Source organism: Eretmochelys imbricata, chromosome 5 (genome assembly GCF_965152235.1).
Source record: "Eretmochelys imbricata isolate rEreImb1 chromosome 5, rEreImb1.hap1, whole genome shotgun sequence".
Classification (NCBI taxonomy): Eukaryota; Metazoa; Chordata; order Testudines; family Cheloniidae; genus Eretmochelys; species Eretmochelys imbricata.
In genome coordinates this window covers 26533258-26558985 of record NC_135576.1, presented here as the reverse complement: position 1 = coordinate 26558985, position 25728 = coordinate 26533258, and the positions used below count along the sequence as shown (strand labels likewise).

At 40.5% G+C, this 25728-nt stretch overlaps 2 protein-coding genes across 3 annotated transcripts in view; one reads left to right on the top strand and one right to left on the bottom strand.

The window, feature by feature from the left end:
- Positions 1-3592, bottom strand: part of WDR70 (WD repeat domain 70) — a 270222-nt gene extending 266630 nt beyond the window's left edge. The window contains exons 1-3 of the mRNA XM_077816773.1: positions 3459-3592; positions 1274-1336; positions 553-636 (exon numbers count right to left, since the gene is read on the bottom strand). Of these exons, the coding sequence (XP_077672899.1) occupies positions 553-636; positions 1274-1336; positions 3459-3510 (199 nt within the window). The 5' untranslated portion in view covers positions 3511-3592. The remainder of the gene's footprint in view (positions 1-552; positions 637-1273; positions 1337-3458) is intronic.
- Positions 3593-3643: 51 nt separating this feature from the next.
- The window catches only part of NUP155 (nucleoporin 155), a 48592-nt gene continuing 26507 nt past the window's right edge, over positions 3644-25728 (top strand). Inside the window, exons 1-18 of one of the 2 annotated variants that reach the window (XM_077816771.1) lie at positions 3644-3824; positions 6072-6209; positions 7713-7809; positions 9034-9104; positions 9695-9787; positions 10967-11133; positions 12114-12219; positions 12803-12876; positions 13231-13322; positions 13474-13571; positions 14056-14208; positions 17486-17586; positions 19336-19506; positions 21010-21120; positions 22627-22721; positions 23321-23409; positions 24832-24894; positions 24984-25134. In XM_077816771.1, coding sequence (XP_077672897.1) covers positions 3689-3824; positions 6072-6209; positions 7713-7809; positions 9034-9104; positions 9695-9787; positions 10967-11133; positions 12114-12219; positions 12803-12876; positions 13231-13322; positions 13474-13571; positions 14056-14208; positions 17486-17586; positions 19336-19506; positions 21010-21120; positions 22627-22721; positions 23321-23409; positions 24832-24894; positions 24984-25134 — 2006 coding nt within the window. In that variant the 5' untranslated portion in view covers positions 3644-3688. Of the gene's footprint in view, positions 3825-4641; positions 4701-6071; positions 6210-7712; positions 7810-9033; positions 9105-9694; positions 9788-10966; positions 11134-12113; positions 12220-12802; positions 12877-13230; positions 13323-13473; positions 13572-14055; positions 14209-17485; positions 17587-19335; positions 19507-21009; positions 21121-22626; positions 22722-23320; positions 23410-24831; positions 24895-24983; positions 25135-25728 lie in introns of those variants that run through there. The other variant, XM_077816772.1, reaches the window with a different exon arrangement.

Below are 25728 nucleotides of genomic sequence, written 5' to 3'. Positions count from 1 at the left end.
TTCCAAGGTTGAAAGATAGTCCAGAATAATGACTTGGAAGTAGCTCCTTATACTTATAATAAGGGAGTTTCAGCAACTTTGCTGATCTCAACCACAAAGGTGTGGCCTGGAGAGAGAGGTATCTCTCAAGTAAGCAGATCCCAAACTATTTAGGACTTGTCCACACTCAGTGGTGAAGTCCTGAAGGGGAAGCTACTGGAACGCCCCTGGCAGCATGACCTTGCACACACACATGCTATGCAGAAGACACCATTTTGCTCTAACAAATGGTGTCTTCAATGTAGCGTGACTGTGCATACACCACACACTGTAGGGAGGATGTTGTTTCGAGAACAAAACGGCATTCTCCAGGCAGCAAAAGTCCCGGTATGTCAACCCAGCATGATCCAGCCCCACTACAGCAGTCTACACTATGATGAAGTGTATTTTTAAAACATGTTCTCCAACATGTTTTCACACCTACATGTAAACAAGGCAAGTGTTAAACACGTTAGATTATTGTGTGTTAGCCTTTTGTCAAATACACAAGCATGGGAGATTCACCTATCTTACCCAGCATTTTTTTACTTCTTTCCACTGCAGTTCTTCGAGTTTGTTCAAACATTGCTTCCAAGTCAAAAGTTCGTGCTTTCTTTCCTAAAAGATGAGTGAAAAAGAAACTTTGATTAAGACCAAGTAACATGAACTTCAGAAGATTAAAATGAGCAAGTGACCAGGGTAACTCAGATGCTCTTCAATTCAAGTTTCAGATTAAAACTCTCTCACTAGGACTGTTACATAAATGGGAATTGGGCACCTTACTGTCCTTCATGCCTTTCAAAAAAATCTACCTCCTATTCCCCACTATACACACATAGTTTATATACAGTTACTGTGATTGATGTGAATTGGATAGCGTATGTTACCATGCTTTTTACATTGCATTTCCAAGAGTATTGTCAAAGTTAAATCCACAAATACTATAGTACAACCCACTGAGGAGCATTTTACAGTCTTCTAAATCACAACCCATAATATAAAATTGGGGAAAGAACAAACAAGCTTCAGGGTTAAGCTTCATCTGAACTGCAACACCCTTAACAAGTGCATCCTGCCCCAAGAAGTACTCTAGGCTTTCCAGCTATGGATAATGCTACCCTACTCCACAGAGACTCACACTCCTGCCTACTGCTCCCTTCACCATCCCCAACCAGTACTTTCCCAGTGCACAAGGTGTATCCCTCCAGCACACAGACAGTGCCTCATTTTCCCTTCTCATGAGCCCTGGACTTACCGAAGCCTGAGAAGCCCATCGTGGCTGCTAGCTCCGGATGGGGTCCTCCCACCAGCTCCATATCTACAAAGGAACAGAATGGTTAGAGTAAATTCTGTGCATAGAGCCCACCGTTCCAGCACCTCCCCAGTTGTGGCCACTCATCGCCCTCCGTGCCTAGCTGCTCAGCTGGAGCTGCACCAGGAAGCACAACAGGAGCCACCTCCACCAGCAGGAAGTGACTGCGTGGGAGATTGCAGCAGATCAAGAAGAGCCCTGCCACAAGGGGATTGGCCCACTCACAGAGACTCCTAAAGACATCCGCTCAGGACTCTCTGAACCCACGGCTACTGAGAAGCAGCCCTACTGGATAAGCAGAGCTGCACACATAGTACATCGTAGCCACAGATAAGGTGCTGGACAGACTCTTGTCCCTGCTGCTGTGGCAGCACTCAAGCAGGCTGTTGTTTTCCCAGCCAAACTCACTTCCCTCTCCATGTTCCCCAGTTACCCTTTATAGTCCTCCTTCCCCAATATATTTCTTGCACTTGTAAGTCCCTAGCATCATCCCCCCAAACAGGTTTAGCAGCATGGTTAGTTGGAGAGAACTCTATCTAAACATTGCACAAACACAGGCTCAAATCTCAGCCATCTGCCACTGTAGTATAGACACTACAGTGATTTTCTGAGTGGCGCCAGCTAGCTCAACAGACAAATTCTTCCATCTACTTAGCTGTGAATAAACTGGGGATTAGATCATCAAAACTACAGTGTGCAGAGCATGAAATTTTTCACAGCCCTGAGTGATGTAGCTGGGTCAACCGCGATGTAGCTAGGTCTACCTAAGTTTTAGATGTAAACCAGGCCTCAGTGTCCAATGGGACAGGGTTATAAAGTGTAATGGCTGAGATATTCAACAGTCACTTTATAGTTTTGCTTACAATTAGGATAAATTTGTAGGCCCAATATTACGATAGTACCTAGCTCCCTTAGGCTTGTTTGAAAAATCCTAGCCTTTAGTAACAACATCTTTATTTAATTGGTTTGCACTTCATTTGGTAATAGTCCAGCAGCTTTATAGCTCTTTGTTAATTCTTTCCCATTTATCATCTTCTACTTAAGGAAAGGATAGTCTTGCAATTAAGATATTAACTTGGGACTTCCCAGTTCCGCCACAGACATCAAGTATATCCTTGGACAAGTCCCCTAATTTCTCAGTGCCTTAGGGCACATCTTCACTGGCAATGTTAAAGCACTGGCGCAGCATTGGATTGTGTAGTCACGGCACAGCACAGGGAGAGCTCTCCCAGCACTCTGAAAAAAACCCACCTCCACGAGGGGCACGGCTCCCAACGCTGGTGCACTGTCTACACTGGCACTTTACAGCACTGAAACTTGCAGCACTCGGGGTGTTTTTTCACCCTCCTGAGCGAGAAAGTTGTAGCGCTGTAGAGTGCCAGTGTAGACAAGCCCTTAGTTTGTTCATGCACAACGCAGGTGATGAGATGTCCTTTCTTGTGCTCTTTGTCTTGGCTTTTTAGACTGCTCTTCACTGCAGAGACTCTCTTACTGTGTGTATGCAGAGTGCCTAGCACAACAAGCTTCCAATCTCGCTGCTACAGTAATACTCATAAATAATACAGATGTTGGCCCACACTGTGGTCTTAAAAACTCTAGCCTCATACTTTATCAAGTACAAACAACACATTACAGACTAATGTTAGACACGCCTTCACTGAACATATCTTAATGTTCTGCCTGAGAGCAGGTCGTGCATCTGTTTGTGAGGAACAGGCAAGGATGTAGGCCTCGTGGGGGGCTCGGCGCTGTACGCTAATCCAGCAGGAGAGTTTGTCGCTGAGACGCAGACTGGGCGCAGCGGGAGTTAAATCACACGTTGGCTGAGAAGGTACCACCCATCTAAGCGCTGGGTACTGCTAGTGACTTCGGCACTGACCGGGGGGGGGGGGGGGGTGTCACTTGCTAAGACCAGCCCTCAGAGGAGCAACCGAGCTCTTTTATTCCGTCACCTCGGCGCACACGGCCCGGCCCGATCCAAGAGCCCAGGGATTACCAAGCTCTGCAGTCGAGGTGCGAGCGCCCAGGGCAGGCGCGCGGCGCTCCTCCTCCTCCCCCTCCCACCCCCCCGCCAGGTTCTCGGAGCCCCTGGTCCTGCTCTCCATCCTGCCCCTCCCCTTTCACTCACGAGACGCCTCAGCCGCCAGCGCCCCCACCCCAACGGTCTCCTCTGCATCCATCACCGGATCTTCTTCCCTGCCGAGGCCTCACCACAGCGACTAGTTTAAACTTAACCCTTCCCTGCGGGGGCGTCCTTCGCCGGAAGTGACTGGTCGTGAGGCGGAAGTGCGTCAGACGCTCGGGCGCGGTGGCTGCTGGGGTTTGGCGCGGTCCTGTCTCTCTCCGGCCGATATCGCTATGCCTGTGGCGATGAGCCCGGCCGCCCCGGCCTTGCAGGAGGCGCTGGAGAACGCGGGCCGCATCATCGACCGGCAGATCCAGGATGATCGCTGCTACCCAGACCTGTCCGAGCTGCTGGTTGTGCCGGCGCCCGGTGAGGATCCGTACGGGCCCGCTCACCGCTCTGGTCCCCCGCTCAGAGCTTCCTCCTCCTCCCCTTGTGATTCTCCCCGGCCGGGTCGGGCGCACACGGCTCATCCCGCTGGGGCCCGGTGGTCACGCGGGGATCCGCGCGCTACCCCCCACCTCCCCTGCAGGGATGGCTGCTCTGGGGACCCTCTGCGGGCAGCAGTGCCAGAGCGCCCTGTACTGTGCCTCTGCGACCCTCTTCCTGCCCTCGGCCCCCCGCAGGCAGTCACGTCCCAGCCAAAACTGCAGCTCATGGGGCACTGGCGTCTCTAGTCTCCAGCCCCTCCGGATGGTCGTGAAAACTGCACTTCAGAATCCTGGTTCCGCTGAGGAGTCTCCGAGGTTATGTCTACACTGCAGAGAAACACCCATGGCTTGCTTCAGGGCTGTGAAATTGCAGTGTAGATATTTGGGCTGGGCTATGGGACCCTTGCCTCTTGTGTGGTGTCGGAGCTGGAGCCTGAACCTGTATTGCCCAAGCCCGATGGGCCCAGGCCAGCTGAGGGCGTTCTGTTGCACTGTAGATATACCCTTACATATGAGGCGCTTTAGGGTTGGTCTACACTATGGAGGGATGGACTTAAAAGTTATGCAACTTCAGCTATGTGAATAACGTAGCTGAAGTTGACATACTTAGATCTACTTATCGCATTGTGTCGACAGGAGACACTCTCCTGTTGATTCCCCTTGTGATTTCGTTGAGGTGGTGTATGGGAGTCAACGGTGGTCAATTTATTGAGTCTATACCAGACATGATAAATCGACTCCTCCTCTCCCCCGCTGGATTGATTGCTGCCCATCCATCGGGCTGGTACCATAGACAAGCTGTGAGCATCCACAGGTGACTAAGGCTAGCGCTGCCAGATAATTCCTGCAGTTTGCCTTAAAGTTTATTGCCCATATTTCATGTATGTTGAGAATTTGCTTCCTTTCCTTATGTGGTTCAGTTCAGTCATCTTTGATGGGTTATGTAGGTTTCTCCCTTGTCAGGAGCACCTCGCTTACATGTAACAGTTACTTAAGTTAAAGCACCTGTCATTTTAAATGATCCTATAGTGAGCGATAGCATTGGGTTGACTCTAGGAGGAAAACGGAAAAAAAAGAAGGGGGGAGAGATTGATGCTTAAATGCATCCAAAGAGGGTAAAGTCAACAAAACAAGGCCCCAATCTTGCAACTTTTTGTGCATGGACAGATTACACATTTTGTTCTCTTTTTTCCTCAAATAAAGAGTACAGTTTTTGAAACTGATTTCACGAATATAGAATATGAAACAGCAGTTCTAAAATGAAAATATTTCAAAAGTTACTGAGCTGTCAAAAGTGTAACTAAAGGGAAAGGAAGACAACATTTAGGAAGCTTTACAGATGGTCACTTTTCTTGGTCTGATAAGTCTCTTCCCACAAAGGAGACTCTCCTTGCATTTAGCCTAACTTGCATTTGGTGGCAGGAGAAAAACATTGTAAATATAAACTTTGGAGTTTATAATAGACAGAGGGGACTGTATTTCACTTGTATTATACCAATGTAGTTTGTGAACAAGTTACGAGAGCCTTTGGGATGGAAGGTGCTTATAGCATATATATAAAATTAGATTTTGAGAGCCTATCAGCCAATTTTAGGAGGGCACTAGATGTTTTATTTGTTTTCTTTATTTAAAATGTATATTATAGATATGGCTTTAAACAAATACTCTTGAAATTGTGAAAGTCCCTCTTTTAAAAATACTTCATAAATATTTTGAGTGAGCTGTGTTACTCTTAGTGCACTTGTATTATTTGTGTATTGTAAATTTTGCTTTTGCTCATGTCTCATTTAGGATTTACAGTATAAAGTCCTGATTCTACAAACATTTATACACATGCTAAACTCATGTTTAATACTACTCGTATGCTTCAAATTAAACATGTGCTTAAGTCTTTGAAGGATCAGGGGCTAAAATTTGGTTTAGTTCTTCCCTGTGGTTTAAGGACTTTCTAGTTTGTCCATTTATCTGAAATAATCAACCAAAATTAAGAGAGGAATATAAAGTAGTCTAATTCAGGTTTAACAGAAATTAGTGCTTGCTAATTCAAATATTGGGGCAGGGGAAATCTCTTAAGGATAATTGAAGTAAAGTATCAATTGGGTATTATTTTTTGGCTGACAACTTGTTTTTCATATGAAACTTTAAAGTGTTGTTTTATTTATTTATTTATTTATTTTAATTGCAGGTAGTCCCACAGTTTCTGGTATGTCCGATATGGATTATCCTTTGCAAGGACCTGGTTTGCTCTCAATACCCAATCTTCCAGAAATCAGTTCAATCCGCAGAGTCCCGCTTCCCCCTGAGCTAGTGGAGCAATTTGGACGTATCCTAATAAAAATAGCATGTTACTTTGTGTGTATAATAATTTTATAAATAAACTTTTGTTATTTCATAATCACTTTGGCCCTGATCCTTCAAGCAGCTTCCCCTGGATGGACCCTTATCCTGCACACACCCACCTTGAAGTCCATATGGCTCCCAAGAAGTTACAGGGGTCCATCTATGTGAAGTTGCTTCAATAATCGGCAGCTACATATTGTAATTTTGATGCTTAATGACAGTTGGGTATGTTTGTCATAACAATTTTAGTACATTTAAATTAAAGGGGTCTGCATATGTTAGAGGTAAAAATAAAGTGCTTTTAAAATCAAGTGGAATAACTTACTTACGTGAGATGCATATCTTTTTAGGGCTGTCAAATGATAAAAAAAATTAATTGCAAGAATAAAAAATAGTTACAATTAATCACAGTTTTAATTGCACTGTTAAAAATAATAGAATGTCATTTATTTAAATATTTTTGGGTGTTACTTCTGTGCAGCAGCTCGTGGTGCGTGGCACTCAGCCTGTGGCTCAAGGCTGGCTCTGTGCTATCGCATGGAGGAGGCTATGTCTTGCCAGAGCCCCGGGCCATCCCACAGCTCTCTGGCCACTCCTGGCTCACCAGGGGCACCATTTCAGATTTTGGTTTGTGTGTGAGTGTGTGTTAGTCAGCATGATATGCAGCAATCTCAACACACCAGCAGCCTAACTACTATCAAGCGTTCTGTAGGCACCAGCACAGCAAAGGAGAGTTTTAAGGATTTGAAGGTGAAAAATGATGTAGCTTTGCAGACATTTATGTAGAACTCCCGCCAAGCATGAGGGGCAGCATGGGAGTAAGCACAAAATTGCTTATTTTGGAAATTTAACAAGGGGGCAATGGAGGCTGGCATCATTGGTGGTAGATAGTGTGGGGATAGGCCTGAAAGGCCTTGAAAGTGAAAATAGTCATTATTGCTTTCAATGGATTGTTCAATTTTAATGCTCATTTAAGTAATAGGGCTACAAAATGGTGCTTTTTTTTTCCCCCACCAACTCTGTAAAAAGGTGTCTGAGGAGAGAACATTTTATTCTGCCCAAGCATCAACAGTGGTAGTTATTGGTTTTCCCAGCATGGAGCATAGTCTATTTATGATGCACAGGTGGAACGTCCATTGGTATTACTGGTACTTACCAGCAGTAAATAGTGAATATGCCCCATGTGTTTGATATGCAATATCTTCAAACAAAGCAGGGCCAGAGAAAGCTGCAGTATGATGTCATAGCTTTGGGAGGTGCACAGCTAATACCAAGGAAATTTCCCCCAACATCTGTATCTGATTTCTTTTAAAGGTAGTTTTCATTTATTTTTTCACACTTGTCAAAATATGTCAGCTTCTCGTACACACATACAGAACTTCTTTAACTAGTATCTGTGCATATTCTTACAACTTTAAAATAGCCTGATGGGGATTTTGTCATGGCTAGCCTGAGTACATTATTCCTTACATCTGTGGTATTTCAGATATGCAATGTAATTGTATGATGGGAGTATTTTCAGATATCAGCAGGGCATGGCTGACTATTGACAGTGACATTTTTATGTGGAATTATGAAGATGGGTATGTAGAAAACAAATTTCTTCAGGTATATATGGTGTTAAATCTGAATTAAGTCATGGTTATAAGGGGAGTGGTTTGTTTCAGCACAGAAGTGTACTTATCATTTTAAGGTACCTTGATCATTTCAGGTTCTGGATTTTTGGTGTAGGGGGGATAAGAGATGGGTAAGGAAAATGCATGCCTTTAGTATTAGGCTTCTCTACTCTCCTAAAGTTGGTGTATTTATATTGAGCTTGAGTTCAAAATTTTTAAGAGGAATGTTTTTATTTTAGACTCCGTATGCTCACACAGCAATTAACTTGGTTGACTAGGTTTAATCCATGCATTATGGTGTATATGTAGTAGGCAATCATGTTCCCACAGTCAGCTATTTTTATGTTTATAATGTGGCTTTAGAATGATGAAGATATACCAAAGCTTTCTGACTTACATTTATTATTAATATAAATATCTTACCTGACTTATGATTTAAAGATTCATAAAACTATGATGATAAATTCATAGTCTTTTTGAATGCCTCAGGGAGAGATGCTTGTGATGCCCATTCAGTGCATGGGTTTGTGTTCCTTATGTGTCTCTATAGTATAACTTATTTTCTGTAACTGCAGTTTTTCTTCTGAATTATTACACTTCTAGAGGAGATTTAAATGAGACTTGTGCTTTACACAGGGTTAGTTAATATCTCCAGAATGCATGCACCAATAGGGTTGAATAATACTAACTTCACGGTATTACAGGTGGGTTTTTTTATATATAGATTTTTTTCCCCATAGTAAATTAAACTCACTTTAGCTAATTTTATCAGAAAGAAGGAAGGAAGGAAAGAAAGTTGGTTTTGAATAGTGCAGTGAATCCCTTTCTCCTGTTGAGCTATATCTGGACTAACTTTGGGAGTACTATAGACTACAAAATAGACTGTGTGAATAGACAAGGAACTGAGAATTAAAAATACAGTTGGATTTCAAATTTGAAACTTAAAGCATAAATGACTACTTCATTCCAAACAGAGGATTGGTTACATAGCTATTATGATGACTTTTTTCGGTCAGTGCCATTCTAATGGTCTTGCTTCCACCCTAAGAAAAGAATGCAGAAGATGGGTTACAATTGTTGTATAGTAACAGAAGAATTTAAAAGTTTCAGATTCTGTATATTTAGAAATTATTGGATATTGAAAGTCTTTTCTGTTGTGCTTTGATGTAATTTTTTCTCATTTGTTGACAGGGGAGATCTTGCTTATTTTGATGGTCTTAGTGAAACTATTCTTGCTGTGGGTCTTGTGAAGCCAAAGGCAGGTAATAAAAAATGCATGACAGTGACCAGAATTCTATAGCTGCTGAACACTGTCAAAAATTTAAAAAACTGATTAATTTTCTTTACGAAACTAGAGGCGTTATGGAAGGATTTACAAGTTACAAGTAGTGAGGTAGTCATGAACATTAGAGATCTTGCAATTACTGCTAAGTTACAATCTAATGTTTTATACTATTTGAAAACTAGGAATTCTGACTTGCTGTCAGCTGGCATGAAATATTGGTTTCTAGCTGTAGTAGTTCTTTTGGTCACAGCTGCTTACATCAGATTGGACACAGAGTTGGAGAGAGGGGGTAGGGTTGGAGGTTAAAAGAAGATAGTAATAGGAATATCATTTTAAGACTCAATATTTCATGACTTGTCAGAGCTGGAATAGAATGAGATAAAGCATTGGAAAATTGGGCATCTGAATGGTATATAGTTTTCTAATTCTGGCGCGTCACAGGCTGTCAGACCTTCAATATGACTAACCCTCAGACCATTGTAAATTTCATGCAGGGAAAATGTTGATCTTAGTATGAATCTGGTGTACTGGCCTTGAACTAAGTTCTAACTTTTCTTCTTTTCTTAGGTATTTTCCAGCCTCATGTACGATACCTACTGGTTCTGGCCACTCCTGTGGATATAGTGATTCTAGGACTTAGCTATGCTAATTTGCAAGCAGGTAATTCTCTCTCGCATCCCAAGTAAATATAAATTTCTAGGATAATATTCTCAGTTGCGAGTTAAATACCACATAACATTAATTTATTACTAGTTATGTAATTTAAAAAATATTAAGCTGCATGCCAAGGGGCTTTTCCTAAAATTCTATGGCTTTCTGCGTCCAGGGTGAAAGAACTTTATAGCATCCTTTTCACGTAGGATACAGTATCCTGTCCTGCAAGAGATTCAGAGAAGTATCCTCTCTGTTACCCACCCTTTAGTTCTTTTTGAAGATACTCTGACTGTTAACTGTTTCCCAGTAATCAAGTATTGTGTTGAGGGAGGAGCAGCATGTGAACTGCATCAGTTTTTAATGTGTCTTAGGGTATATCTACACTGCATTTTGGAGCGAGTAGGAGCATGCCTTCCTGACCAGTAGACAGACTCTAGGTAATGGTGCTCTTTCACACTCTCCAAAAATAGCTGTCTAGAGAGCACTTTGAAGTTGTGGCTTGGGCTCTGAAGCCTAGGGCTGGTGATGGCTTCAAGCCTGAGCTCCAGCCTGAGCTGCAACTTCAAAGATCTGTCTATACAGCTATTTTTAGAGTGCTAGTGGGACCCCACTAGCCCCGATCTGTCAACCAAGGCTGGGAGGCTTGCTCCCACTTGGAGCAAAATGCAATGTAAAGGTACACTTATTGGCAGACTCTGAACTCTTTGGCATTTGATTCAGAATCACAGAAAACTCAAGCCCAGTACTGTATATTTTTACACATGAAATGTGTAAGTAGAAAAAATAAATGAGAGGTTTTGAGAAAGTTATGAGGGAGTAAGAATATTAGAGGGCTAAAATAGAATATATTTTCAATAGGTTGTTGTTATGATGTCTCTGTTTGATAGACAAACTGGGAAGTCTTATGTTTAGATTTGTCAGGATTTTGGGATATTAATTGTCTTAAAATATTTTAACATACAGTATTGATTATAAGCTTCCGAGAGAGGTAAAATGTAAACAAAACTTGCTGTGACTTTAAAAAAAAGAAAAGAAAAGAAAGAAACCAACTCTGGCAGTCCACTAAGCTGCAGTCTCACTATAGTGTTTCCTGATTTTCTGAGATAGTCCTAAATCACAATACCATGGTATTTAAACAAGCAAACTCAACAGATATGATGGGGGTTTTTTCTTGATTTCTTTAAGGTTCTGGAGCCCTGAATGACAGCATGTCTGGAGGAATGCAGCTGCTTCCAGATCCTCTCTATTCACTCCCTACTGATAATACCTATCTTCTAACCATAACTTCCACTGAAAATGGCCGTATCTTTTTGGCTGGAAAGGATGGCTGTTTATATGAAGTAGCTTATCAGGTGAATATAGTCTTTATGCAAAGGTATTTTTGTTCTTGATTATGGGGTTGGGGTTTTGGGAACTGAAAATTTGTCAATCTTGTCACCTCATTTCCACAATTCTGTTGCCTGCCTTAATTTATTTGAGTGATAGCTCTGAGCTCTTAATACAGAAATGCTATCAACCTATAGTCGTGATAAGCTAATTTATTTGAGAAATGAGCAAAAAAAATTGTTCTGCAAAGGGCAAGCATCATGAGATCTCCTTTCTGACAACTTCTACAGACACTGCTGTCCCCAACCATCTTATCTCTACCTTCAAAACCACCTTAATAGGAGCAGCTGTTCTGATTATTGGAGACTGATAAAACCTAGAAGTTGACTGGGATGAGGTTTGATCTGTTGTCATGAATTTAATTTTACTTCACTGACTCAATCTGCAGACTTGAGCCCAGTCCTTTGTCTCTAAAGCGGCACTGTTAAGTCTTTTATAGGCTGTTTATTTTTTTATTACAATAAACTGAAGAAAGTACTGATTATTTTTATTAATTTACATTATATCAGCTCTTGGAAGTCCCAACTAAGTCATGGGCCCATTGTGGTATGTCCTGTAAAAGTAAATCCCTGCCCAAAGAAGTTAAAATCTTAATTTTAAGATATATTCAGCAGGTGGCTGTAACAATCAGCCAATCAGTTTCCTTTGTTTGGATCGTTTCTTGACACATTGCAGGAGAGAGAAAGATATTACAACCACACCCATGCACCCCAAAAATGGAAAATGTGATTAGAAAACCACAAACAATGGCTTTGAGATTCAGAGGCTTCTAAGTTTCTGAAACAACTTTTACTTTTTTTTTTTTTTTAAATTATCTACATTTCAAATGGAGAGTGTCCCTTTAAAATTGGGTTCATGAAAACTATGTGTATTGCGTCATCATGCAGGAGTTCACATAGCTAGTTTACCTAGCTAGTTTTAATGCTTTATATGTTTTTAATTGTAGGCTGAGGCAGGCTGGTTTAGTCAACGATGTAGAAAGATCAATCATTCAAAGAGTTCCCTTTCTTTCCTTGTTCCTTCATTGCTGCAATTCACATTCTCAGAGGATGGTAGGTGATAAAGTATCAATAACTGAAATGTTTATAAGTTAATGTAAAAAAAAAACCTTAGGCCAACATTTTCACACTTGGGTGCATTGAGTTAAAGACTATGGGATTATGGGACGAAAACAAGTGGTTGCCAATTCTGAAAATCAAGTTACTTACTTAGATCCCTAAATATGGATTTAGGTATTGAAGTCTGAAAATGTTAGCCATAATGGTTAAAGTCCCTGTTTTGTGGTATAAATTTGGTAAGTTTTACATACTGGAGTGAAAATATTGTAATCAGTATAGCAAAACTTTTACTAGAAATTGTTATACAAATATTTAAAATGTTTGTTTTGTAATGGATTAGACAGTGATAGTCTGTTGTTCTACTGTACTTCAGTAAAATATTAATATGTCACTTTTAAATCTGTTCCTGGGCAGGAGCCCATTGTAAATGGAATGCCCTGTATGAGTACATTCTAATGAGTGATTCCGTCAAATGCCAGGCAAATCTACCCTTGTAAAGTTTCAGTACTGTCAATTTTACTGTATTAACTAGTTTGCACCAAATCCAGTTTTGATTTTCACATGCTTTTTTTTGCAGATCCCATAGTTCAAATTGCCATTGACAATTCTCGAAACATCCTATATACCCGTTCAGAAAAAGGAGTCATACAGGTATCTGAATAATTTCCATGTCTTATTTGGAGTTTCTTACGTGCATATGTTATTTTTATCCTCCCCATCTGAAAAACTACGTTTGTACATTAGGATTCTCTATATGCCAGTCAAGACATGAAGGATTTCCCCCAGGGATTTTATTCCTGCATTTATTTCCCTCCCCCTCTGAACTATATTGTGGCCACAATCCTTGCTGTTGAAAACTAGGAAGGACTACTGCTTCAGTCCTCTGGTGTATGGAAGCTTGAGGCCATAGAAGAATTGAGAGCAATCTGAGTCACTGCATGATGGGATAAAGTTATGTGCATTAATTTAATTTAATTTAAATACTAAACTGTTATTAAATTACAGGTTTATGATCTGGGCCAAGATGGTCAAGGAATGACCAGAGTTGCTTCTGTTTCTCAGAATGCTGTTGTTTCTGCTGCTGGAAACATTGCCAGGTAATATGAAGTGTGTGATTGAAATACTTCCTATTGGGCAATCTGTTTGTTTCTTTTTTTTTGTTTTACCAAACTTTGGAAGAGTGTTGTGTATTCTCTGATTTGTTTATTGCATGATGTCAGTTACGTAAACTCTTTTCTGTTCTTTTAGGACTATAGATCGTTCTGTTTTTAAGCCTATTGTTCAGATAGCAGTGATTGAAAATTCAGAATCTATAGATTGTCAGTTGCTGGCAGTGACACATGCTGGTAAGAAATCAATATTACCTCCTTCCCTTATCAGTAAATAAGACCTGCTTAGGTTCGGAAAATTGGCAAACATTTTTCTTTGCAAGGTTGTCTGTCCCCCATGCATACTATAACATTTATATAGTAATCGTTATAATAATGTTACCTGTTCCTTGTATATTGCTTCATACGTTCAAAGCACTTCAGACATCTGATAAATACTTGATCCTACCATATAACTATTTATGCTGTTTTACAGTTGAGGAAATAGGGGGAGAGTGGTTTGTCAAAGGTTACGCAGAAAACTAGTGGCAGATCAGGACCAGAATTATTTGACTTGGATAGAAGGATCATTTTCAAGAAAGGAATGTAATAATATTTATATAGAATTTCTTACAAGCTTCTGAATTAAGCCTTGCATCAAATATGTTGAGACTGTTAGCCACTTATAATATTTCCACAAAATCCATTGCCTAAGAGTGATCTCCTTTTTTCTTTGGCCTAGGTGTACGAATGTATTTTAGTACATCCCCATTTAAGCATCCAATGGCTCGACCCTCCATGTTAACACTGGTTCACATCCGCTTACCTCCAGGATTTTCCGCTGCTTCTAATGTGGAGAAGCCATCAAAGGTGCACAGAGCTCTTTATAGCAAAGGTAAGCCTTGGAGTGCAGGTTAAATAAGATCCATTCTTTAAGACTTTTATAAGTAGTCCCACCATGATTGCATTTTACAGTAGGAAACTTGGTGTAGGAAACTTTGAGTTTAACACAGGCAGTGGTACGGTACACTATCCTATCACTGTACCTCAAGTTTATCCTTGAAAGACATTCTCTAGACATGACATAGTGATAGTTAGGCTCTGTGCCCATTAAGTCCTTGGTCTGTGAGCTTAGTTTGCCAAGAAGTGTGCCAGTTGTGTTAGTGATCTTGTCTGAATTACTAATTGATTTCATATAGGCCGGCCTAATAGCTTTCAGGTGGCTTCAGTTTTTGGTCACTTCTGACCTAGACTAAATTCAAAACTGTGACCCAGAAATGGAAGAAAACTCTTTATAGTGTAATTGACCTCTTCAGCCATTCAGTTGTCTTCCAGGTAAATTTTCAAAGATGCATAGGGGAGACATGCAACTAAGCACTTTAAAGCCCCTGAACACACTACATGACCAAACCACATTGCAGTTCCTCAAAATGTTACCCATTCGTGTTTGTTGTTCTTCTGTTTTTAATAAAAACATAGATTTTTGAGGCTTCAGTATCAAATTAAATTTGCTGTGTATTAACTGAGTTTAGTCATATTGTGACAAGGCACCTCCTCCACCTGTTCAGCCTCAGCGTTTCTCTATCTGGTGGTGGGAGCCTGGAGTAAATTGGTCTTACTCTGGAGGGTCTCCCTGTCCTTCACCCCCATCTCCTTTATTTTTCAATATTTACAAAGTAGGCCCAAGTAATACTGTTTAGCCAAACAAAAGAAACAAACTCAAAATACAAAAAGAGAGTACCTTTCCTTGCCCCCTCTCTGGGGTGTTGCCTTATTATGCTGGCTTCTGGGTGCCAGTCCTTCCCCAAACCACAGTTGGCTTGATTGCATCACATATAGGGAGGAGGGCAGCCTTCCCCCCAGGAGAAACCTTTTCTCCCTACTGCCATTACCTCTGCTGCAACTTGTCTCTCATCTCTCCTCCTCCTCTCTTACCAGAAAAGGGGTTTTTGAAGATCACAGGCAACCCTTAATTGGCCTCAGGCTCTCCAGTTAACCTGAGGTAACCTTTTCAGCTCGAAGGGAAAAGGGCCTTTACCATTTTAGGGCTGATATACCTGACTTCCACCACTCTCTTATAACCACCCTAGTCCCGCAGCCCACAGGGGATGTCAGCTGGTGGCTCCTCCACGGAGCCGTGAGCACGGATGTGTATTTGGCATGACTCACTCCTGTCCCTGAAGCCTGTCCCTTCTCTGGTGTGAGGGAGACCCTGCCGCATTTACCTTGAGTGCATCAGTTTGCAGCCCCTTTTCCAGCTACTCCTGGACCTCCTTTTAAGTTTTTGGCTGCACTTCTCCCCCCACCTCCTTATATATGCACATCCTATCCATGGTCCCACAAAGTCGTGGGACCTGCTCGTCAGTTTCTTCCTAGCGATGGCCAAGGTGGCCATCTATAACGGCAGGGAGAGGATGTTGGCTGAGGCGGTTCTCTGCGACTGTGGGGCCTATTTCCAAACCTCCCTCCGTTCACACATCCAGGCAGAGTTCCTCTGGGCAGCATCTGCTGGTTCCCTTGACACGTTTGAGGAGCAGTGGGCGCTGGCTCGGGTTCTCTGATCAGTGTCCCCTCAGGTTTCCTATTTTTGACCCTTTGACCTTCACACCTGTCTCTGTTATTTTGTCCATTGTCCTCCATAATTACTTGAGTTTCCGGGCTCTGTGGATCCTCCCCATGGGCTGCGGGATGGTCCTTTAGCCGTGGGCGGGCTTGCACTCACTCATCTCCCTGGAACCCAATAGGACCACTCACGTATAGGTGTCAGATCTGACTTCGTCACACTCTGAACTTTGAACCCCTTCTAAATATCTGGAATAAATAGCCCTTACCAGTAATAATAATAATAATAACTAATAATGAAGACTTACATTGTTCTTTATATGTTCAGAACACTATACTAGTATTAATAAATCCTTATAGGTCTCCTGTGAGATAATGATTGCAGAGTAGATGTTTGCAAGGACATACAGCAAGGCAGAGATTGACCCATTTGGTCCAGAAAGTGGTTGTCAATCTATTTGCCATTGTGGACCACATATGTAGCTCTCGGTGTGTAATGTGGGCCACGTCCACATAATATATATGTTCTTATGTACCTGTCTGGCCCTGAGGATGTCACATGGGCTGCAGTTGTGTGCTGATTGGGCTGCAGGTTGAGAACCACTGGTCCAGATCATAGCAGTAACAGTACCCAACCTTTCTTCAGTAAAATTATTTTAGTTTTTTTCTTCTATATTTTTAGTTAACCTTTTTTCTGTTTAAACTTGTGCTACATAGCATATAGCTTAAGGGCCAAAAACATCATGCATCATTCTGTTATGATCCAGTTACCCTCTGGAAGTGTAGGGTGAAGCCATACCACTTTTATTGCCGGTGAACACTGGTAACAAGCAGTTGTTATTACTCTGTCGTGGAAGACACAACTGTAAGCACATATTACAATCTGTGTATTTTGCATAAATATATACAAATAAGATGTGGCTCCTTGACTTCCAGAAAATTCTTAGTAAGGCCCTTGTGTTGTGAAGATTGGATATTCATGTGCCTATCCTTGAAGTGCATCAGAGAGTTTGTGTATTATTTTAGCACTGAACTCTTTCTTCTAGATGAACCTTGAGTCTCCGACTCTGAATGCAGCAATTTGCATTTTTGTCACTGCACTAGTGATAGAGTGATGAATCTACTTTAGGGAAGAGCTATTTAAAATTTTCACAGCATGGAATTTATTATTAAAATAACTTCCAGATATTTTTTACTTTCAGGGTATATTTAAACATCTCATAATCTTTCATAAAAATCAGTGAAAAACGTTAAATCATTTCTGTCTTAATTTTAACCTTCATCCTTGTTTGTGTGCATGTATAGAGTATCTTGGAATACATTGTGTGCATATATAGTGCATGTTAGACTATACTGCAAAAGGGATCCAACAGACTGTTCAAATACAGACTCCTGAACCAAAAGAGCAGTTAAATATACATCTGCACTAAAACCCCTTAGATACTTAAGTTTATAAACTCAGCCAATGGCTAGATGTTGATCCCCTTGTAAGATTAATTTAAGAATGTGTAGAATGGACTTGTACTGAATTTAAATATAGGTTTAGCAACAGTGGGCCTGATGTAAGTTTTCGCTTCCGCTACAGAGTCTTAATTTTACTCTTTTGTTAGGTGTCCTGCTGATGGCTGCTTCCGAAAATGAGGATAATGATATCTTGTGGTGTATCAATCATGATTCTTTCCCATTTCAAAAACCAATGATGGAAACACAGGTAGTAACCTCTTCAATATTGTAAAGTAATATCAATTTTTTGAGGCGGCATGGAGAATATTATTTGAATATCATAGGCTCCATGAATCACTTTTTAAGTTCCTATATAGAAAAGATAACTAACACAAAAAATCTTGTGACTAGTTATTTGGTAAATATTTATCGAGCTATGTAACTGTTTTTTTTTTAAAAAAGTTAAGTGTAGTTTTTTTGTCATACCTGTCTCACACTAGGTATCTCTGTTTTGTGAATGGAGCTGGTGTCTTTCAGTTGGAGCTGCCACTTTAATAGTCTCCAGCTGAAGAACCCAGTTTGATGCAAAGTAGGATTGTAAGAAACACCTTGGCCATTATAAATCGTTGGAAATTTTCTACTGTTTTTGTTTTGGTGGTGCCTGCAATGTGCAAGGTACTGTCCATAAACACAGCAAGACGTGGTCCTGCCACATAGCGTTTATAATCTAAGAGGAGCAACATTTACTTCTGCGGGGAAGCAAAGAAATCTGTGGGAGACATAAATTCTGCACATGCGCAGTGGCGCAGAATTCCCCTAAGAGTAAACATTTGAAGGGCAGGGGAGATACTACATTATTTTTGTTTAATTAAACAAGTATATCAGCTCCGCCATACTTCCCTCAATCATTCCATTGTTTGGCTCATTTCTTGTAGGTGTCACAGGTGAAGGGTGGGTCTGTAGGAGAGATTTGAAGGAGGAGAGAATCATTGCCTTATGGATCAGTTCAGTTAGGGCATTCCATGGATAGGGTACAGCTTGGAAGAAGGCATGAAGATTGTTGTTGGAGAAGTGGACAAGTGAGCTGTCAAGAGTAGTATGGTTGAAGCAGTTTGGTAGTGTTTGGAGGAAGGGGCTGGTTGTGCCATACAGAGTTGAAACCTGAACTACAGTTTTCTCCTTTCATCATTCCCTGACTCACCCATCAGTTTCCTCCCTTCTGGTTCCTCTTTCTGTTTCTTTTCAGCAATGCTTGTGTAAGAGAAAATAAATAATGCTTAGATAGCTCCTATGTAGGCAGTTTGCTGTTTGGCCCTTCAAAAGGGCTTCTCCATCTATTCCTAAAATACACGGGGAGAGCTGGGAGAGGACTGATGATCTGAGTGGGTGTAGGAGCTGCTTGAGCAGCTTGGCGGGATCCCCGACATATTGGAAGAGTCCTTTCAAAACAAAACAACCATACGCTGAAGGAACACCTTGGAGACTAGACAGTTAGAAACTGGATCTAGGAGTGTGGACGAAAACCAAGTATGTGGTAGATACCTTTAAGTGACGTCCATCCTACCAAATGCCTTGGCCTCAATTATATATCACTGTTGCCAGTCTGTCACTGGAAGTTTTTTAAAAATCTCATGTCTCACTTGCAGCTCTTGGATATTACTTAAAAATAAACAGTTTTTATGCATTTGGAGTTTTGTACAATTTGCAGCTTGATTTTACTATTTGTATTATTAGTAGCATCATAGTGCCTCATTATGCTAATTGTACATACAAATAATGATCTGTCCCAAAGAGCTTGCAGTTTATAACTGGAAGTAGTTTAGCCAGTTTTTAATCTGGTGGGGTAAATATGCATGTATCTGTTTTTAATGTCTTATTTTCTTAGGGGCTTGTTGTCTTAAGAGTACTTCAGTTTCTATGCTGTGTAATGTTAAATACTGGTTATTTAGATATCACCATTGGTGTGCAAAATGTGCATCCTGTTTCAAACTTTTGACAATGTTCATCTCTTACTCAGATGACCACACATGTTGATGGACATTCATGGGCTCTTTCTGCCATAGATGAGTTGAAAGTTCCAAAGATTATAACACCACTGAATAAAGACCTTATTCCAATAACTGATTCTCCTGTTGTTGTACAACAACACATGCTGCCACCAAAGAAATTTGTTCTGCTCTCAGCCCAGGTGTGTTATAGATTTTTTTTTTTCCTGTTGTTTAGAGATTGGGAGAGGGAGAAGCAGAAACTTAAAGCTTAATGACTGACCCAGTGCTGAAAAGGGCTACCCATGTGCATGGAGTTTGCAGAGAATACCTTTGGTGAAGGTGAGGTGGGGGAGCGGAGTGGAAAAATGGTTAAGGAGTCATTTGTAAATTCTGTAAACCAACTCAAGGTTATAGGGCCAGATTATCTTCTGACATAAACTGATTTGTCTCTGTTGACTTCAGGGGAGTTACATGGGTTTATTATCAGCTGGTGACCAATAGTTCAACATACTCTTAGGGAATTTGTACACGGAGTTGGGGGGGGTGATTGCTAGCTCAAGTAGACCTACTCGGGCAGAGCATGCTAAAGACAGCAGTGCAGATGCGGTAGCATGTGCTAGCTATCCCAAGAACGTACCCATGGGGTCTGAGTGGGTTATACATGGTGCAGCTAGCCCATGCTGCAACTACTCGTGCTACTGTGGCTACACTACTGCTTTTAGCATGCCATCTTCATGAGAGCTAGCACAAATATGTCTACTCAAACTCTGAATCACAGCCCCAGCTCTAAGTGTAGATATACCTGTGGATATGTAAAATTGGAACAAATGCAGGTTGCTGAGGTAACTGTATGAATCCTAAAGTTTGAAATAAGAGCAGAGATTTATTGTTAGGGGAATTTTGAGCAAAGAATTCCATTTCTGGCCACCTCACAAAAAAACTCCATGACGCAAGAACTTCGGTAGTTGTTTTTTATTTAAAAGGCTTACATTTAAAAATAGCTGAGATTAAGTAGTAGTAAAATTTAATGACTCTCTACAATAGGAAGGAAAATGTAGCAATAATTCAACCTTCTAATAATTTAGCAATTAGGAAATATAATAAAATTAATTGCCAGCTTGCTGCAGTCCTGTTGTAGTTTTGTTATCATAAGGCTATTTGTGAGTCTGGTTAGATCACACTACAGGACCCATTACAGAATGTACGGCTACATGCTATGAAAGTGGTCTAGAAATGCTGCAGATTATTGGGGACCTGATTATTGCAACTCAGCACTTGTCTTCACTGCTTTGGTTAGCTCAAGTTACTACACTCAAAAAAGCTTCCCTCAAATGAGAGCGGCCACACTGGAAAACAACACTTGAGCCACACAGAGTGATTGAATTAGCAGAGTGATGACTTCTGCTAACTGAAGCAGTAGCAAGTAGCTGCAGCCTCACTGCATTACTAGCTTGAGGAGTGCTAGAACTTCAGCTGGTAACCCCGATGGACCAGCTATTTCAAGTTTAAAACACCATTTTACTTGAGCTAGTGATTTTTGTGTGCACAGGAGTTGGGTTGGAGCAACACTCACTATACCTTGAGCTAACATTGAAGTGAGACAAGCCCTCAGGGTGTTAGATGAATGTATTGAATTGTTGTTTGCCAATTAAAACATGCAGATCTCATTATTTCAAACTTTGTATTGCTTTATTTTACTTTAGGGGAGCCTTATGTTTCATAAACTCAGACCTGTAGATCAACTGCGACATCTTCTAGTTTGCAATGTAGGAGGTGATGGAGAGGAGATTGAAAGGTTTTTCAAGTTGCATCAGGTGGGAATTTTTAACTTGCCATGGGGAAAAAAGTCCTCTATGAATAGACTTAGGGTTTGTCTATACAAAGAATTAGTGTATAACAAACTGGGTTGTAAATCCACAGCACTCTAGCATGCTGCACACTGACTGGCTATGTGAACCCTGCTAGCATACACTAAAGGTTCCATGATGCAGTTTGACAGGGTTCACATGGCCAGTCAGTGTGCGGCAGTCTAGAGTGCTGTGGATTTACAATGCAGCTTGTTATATGCTAACTCTCCATTAGGCAAGCCCTCGGTGTACAGTCATATACCTGGATTAGTTTGTGTTGTAAATGTGGCCATTCTTTGGCTTCAAAAATATTAGTTCTTGTATTACTTATCATATCTAGGTACTTATATAGGCTTCCTCATCAAATTATCCGAGTAGCTATAAGGTCAAGATAATGCTGCTTTGTCAGTTGAACAAGCAAGATAATGTATAAGGAAGAAGGTAACCATTTTTATGGGGTCTAAAAACATAAGGGTAATATTCTTTTCCTTAAAACTGTCTGCTTCATGTAAGTGACAAACGCAGAATTATGACAAGAATTGGGAATGTAATTTTCTTATTAGAAAAGTTATTAATCTTGAAAAAACAAGTGTCACAGTCCTAGTCCTTTTCAGAAAAGTTTTGTATGTGCTTCAGTGGCTGCAAATACTTAGAATCCACCTTCCTTTTTTACTAAAACTGGTACCAAGCAAGCTAGAATGAAACTTTTTCACAGAACTTGATTTTATTTGACACGTGTAGTTCTTTCTTAATTTCTACATCACAGCTTAGTAGTAATGAAACCTCACAATAACCTCGGCTATTATTTCTTTGAGAAGTGGGTGAGACGTGTTTTTTTTTTTCCAGTGGCTTATTTAAATGTTTAGTCCTTTAATAGCAAATACAATCATTGTAAATCATATAGATGCTTATCCTTTGTAACACTAATTTAATAAACTCACATTTCCATACAAGTATAATACGTCTTATCTATACCTATAAAACAGTTTTTCCATATATTTCATTTACTGCTAGCTTATTTAACCTACCAAGAATCAAGAGTGTTCACAGAAAGCTTTCACGGGTCACTTTACCTGCCACAACAGAATCTCTTACTGTGACTGACTATTCCTTTCTGTTTAACTGACAAGACTCAGGCTATGTCAACCCTGGAAACGCTACAGTGGCACTTACTACAGTGATGGAAGAGGTCCTTCTGTCATTGTAGGAAATCCCCCTCTCCAAGAAATGGTAGCTTGGTTGACAGAAGAATTCTTCCTAGTTCATCTTAACTACATCACACAGCACATGATATTTTTCACAGCCTGACTGATGTAGTTAAGCTGACCTAACTGTAGCATAGACCTCATTGCCTCACTGTTGAGGCAAACAGAGCCTTGAATATTTTGTGAGGAGCCAGTATAACTCCTTCAAACTTTTTAACACGATGGTCTAAATTGTTGTCACTCTGATAGAAATCATGATTTCCTACAGGAGGACCAGGCCTGTGCCACTTGCCTTATCCTTGCCTGCTCTGCTGCTGCTTGTGATAGAGAAGTGTCTGCCTGGGCTACCCGAGCATTTTTCAGGTAAGTTTCAATTAATTTGTAGATTATGCCTTGAATTTTATGTTTAAAATCGAATGCCATTACAGCCACAAAGGAAGCTCTTGGTATGTTTACAGGAGGCAGGAACTGTTTGAGTTCTGTATAAGTATTGTTTTAAAATTAGTGTAAACTCTTAACAAAGTAACATGGAACATGCATTTTAAATGCAACTGATCATGCATGTATACTTAATTAGAAGTGAATATGAAACTTTTTGTTTTGTTTTTTTAGAAGTTGTAACTTCTGCATAAAACTCGTACTCCGCTCCAGAAAAAAATCAACAAATAAAAATGTCTTAATTGTTCAGAAAAAAGCATGTGGAATTTGTGTCTGTAATATGCTAATGACTTGTTGTTCATCTAACTTGTAATTATTCAGTTTCCATATTTGAGTGCACAAATCAGTCATACAGTCACAAATAATTTTTTCTGAAAATTTGAGGTCAGTATTTTTAACTCAAGAAATGAAAAATTGCATAATTTTCTGTTTGTTTAACCACATTTAACAAAATAAGGCCTGAAAATCAGATGATCTAAGTACGTGATATGCAAGGAAGTTAGTCTTTGTCTGGCATACCTTAGGTATGGCGGAGAAGCACAGATGCGATTTCCATCAGCTTTGCCTCCTCCAAGCAACGTAGGACCAATTTTGGGTTCTCCTGTTCCTGCTAGTGAGTAGCAAATGTTTCATTGATCTTTTTTTTAATCTGAAATTTGTTTCATTTTCACAGCTTCTTGTATCTTTACCCTCTCTTATTTATATGAAATATTTTCCTTCTTTTCATTCACTGCCTCAATTTCAAGGAATAAACCTGGTGATTATTAGGGTTGGGTTTTTCCAACTTTTCTTTTGAATTATTTTGGATTTAGGAGTTCACTGGTGTGATTCTAAAATATGTCCAGGTGTTCTAAAGATGCTGTCATAATATAAAGGAAATACAGACTTCTTGCCATAGTGCCAAAAATCACCTTGGCAGCCAGAAAGCAGTTGATCAACACTATATTGCAGAGTATCTTCTTACTTGTGTCATTCTCATACCTCCACAGGCACTGCAGGTCTACCCATATGTGGGTGATGGAAGAAATGAGAAGTAAAATAAGTTAATTGTTAGGATTTTTGACACAATCAATGTTATGACACAATCTTTAATTACATGATCACTTACTGTTTTCTCTGCAGTACCATGCCTCATTCAGTGCGCACGGTGAACCTGCTTTGGGAATGAATCAGGGTTGTGTAGTGAAGGAGCTTGTTGTCTGTAGGAACCCTGCCTCATTTATTGCAGAAGTTGGGAGGTGGCAGGAGAGACAGTTCAATGTCACCCTGGTGAATTGAATTCTACCCCTCCGCAGACATGTTCCATGTGTTACTGGGTAAGGAACGTAAACCAAAATTTTCCCAGGTGGCCATTGCGTGTTCCTCATTTTCTGGATACTCAACTTGAGACACTTGTCTGGTTTGGAGAAATGACGAAAATTCACAGCTGCAACTGAAGTCAATGAAAGCCCCAATCTGAATGTACAAAGTATTATATAAGGCTTATGTATCCTGAAAAGGTCAGACCCTAGGCTATGCAAATTGGACACCTAAAAGTAGTTGACACTTCTGACAATTTTGTCTTTACTCTCTGGCCTCAGTTCCCATGTGTAAAATGGGGATAATATCACCTCACCTCACAGGAGTGTTGTGAAGAGAAATTCAATCATTTTTTAGCAATGAGAATACCTTAGGAAAGCCCCATGTATTTGGTGCCGAGTTTGGATGGTGTGCAGTAAATGAGGCATGGTGCCACACTAAATGATTAGGATAAAAATAAATATTAAATAGCTACTCATTCAGTGAGCATAAACAATTCTGCGCACCAAATGAGGAAAGGTCCTGTGCAAAAATAGTTAGTGATCATGTAATTAAAGACTTTATGGTAATGGATATGTTCACGGGGCCAAACTAAGGTTGCATCAGGTAGACTTATTTCTCATGTTTCTTAACTTCTGAGTGCTTGACTTGGCAATCTTAACATTCTTTTCATATCATGGGTTTTTATTGTTGTTTTTGATGCAATAAATGTATATATTGCTTTCTTTCACCTTAGGTTCCCCTATGCCTATTGGCAGTCCCTATCCTAATCCGAGCTTTTTGACAACACCAGTACAAGGTATTTTATTTTTTAATTTTTTGTTGTTTTCTCAACTAGATTTATTTATATCAAAAGTAAATGGATTAATCTATGTGTCCCTGTCCTAGGTTTGCAGCCTCCGAGTATGTCAACCCCAATGTTTGCTGCAGCCAGTTCAATGTCTCAGGCTGGCGCATCCATGAGTGGTATGATGGGCCCAGAGATAGTGTTTTCAGGAAAACACAATGGCATCTGCATATACTTCTCTCGAATTATAGGGTGAGTTGTTTGTGTAAAAGATGTTTTGTCACTCAGTTCATAACATAGTCTTTCTGTCCACTAATGGCTTAGTATTTGCTTTTGATACTGTATTTACTATAGTTTAATAATTAAGAAGTGTGTATATGTGACTAATCTAGGTAAATTCCAGTGGACTAGTGTAATCACATGTTACATGCTAGCTTCTCACTACAAGTGTGTAGTTAGACATTGTAATGTATGTACAAAATGACCAATCTGTTGGCCGCCTTCCCTCTCTTAGACCTAATAGCACCCAGGTTATCCCACAGAAAGTATATCATCACACATAATAGACGGAGCAGGTGAAGGAGTACGCCTCAGCAATTTTTTGTTCCACTTTCTCCCTTCCTGTTCCATGTGTTTCCTTCCCTTCCTGTTCATATGGTATCTGTTATATCATTCCCTTTACAACTCTGCTAGTATTGCATTCTGTGGGTGAGCTGGGCAAGAGATCTACTTAGGCCCTGATCCTGCAATGGGCCATCTACAAGCACACACCCCTGCAAACTCGTTTCTTATGGTCCAGTCCTGCGAGGTGCTGTTTGCTTTCAGGTCCTATTCAAGTCTGTAGGA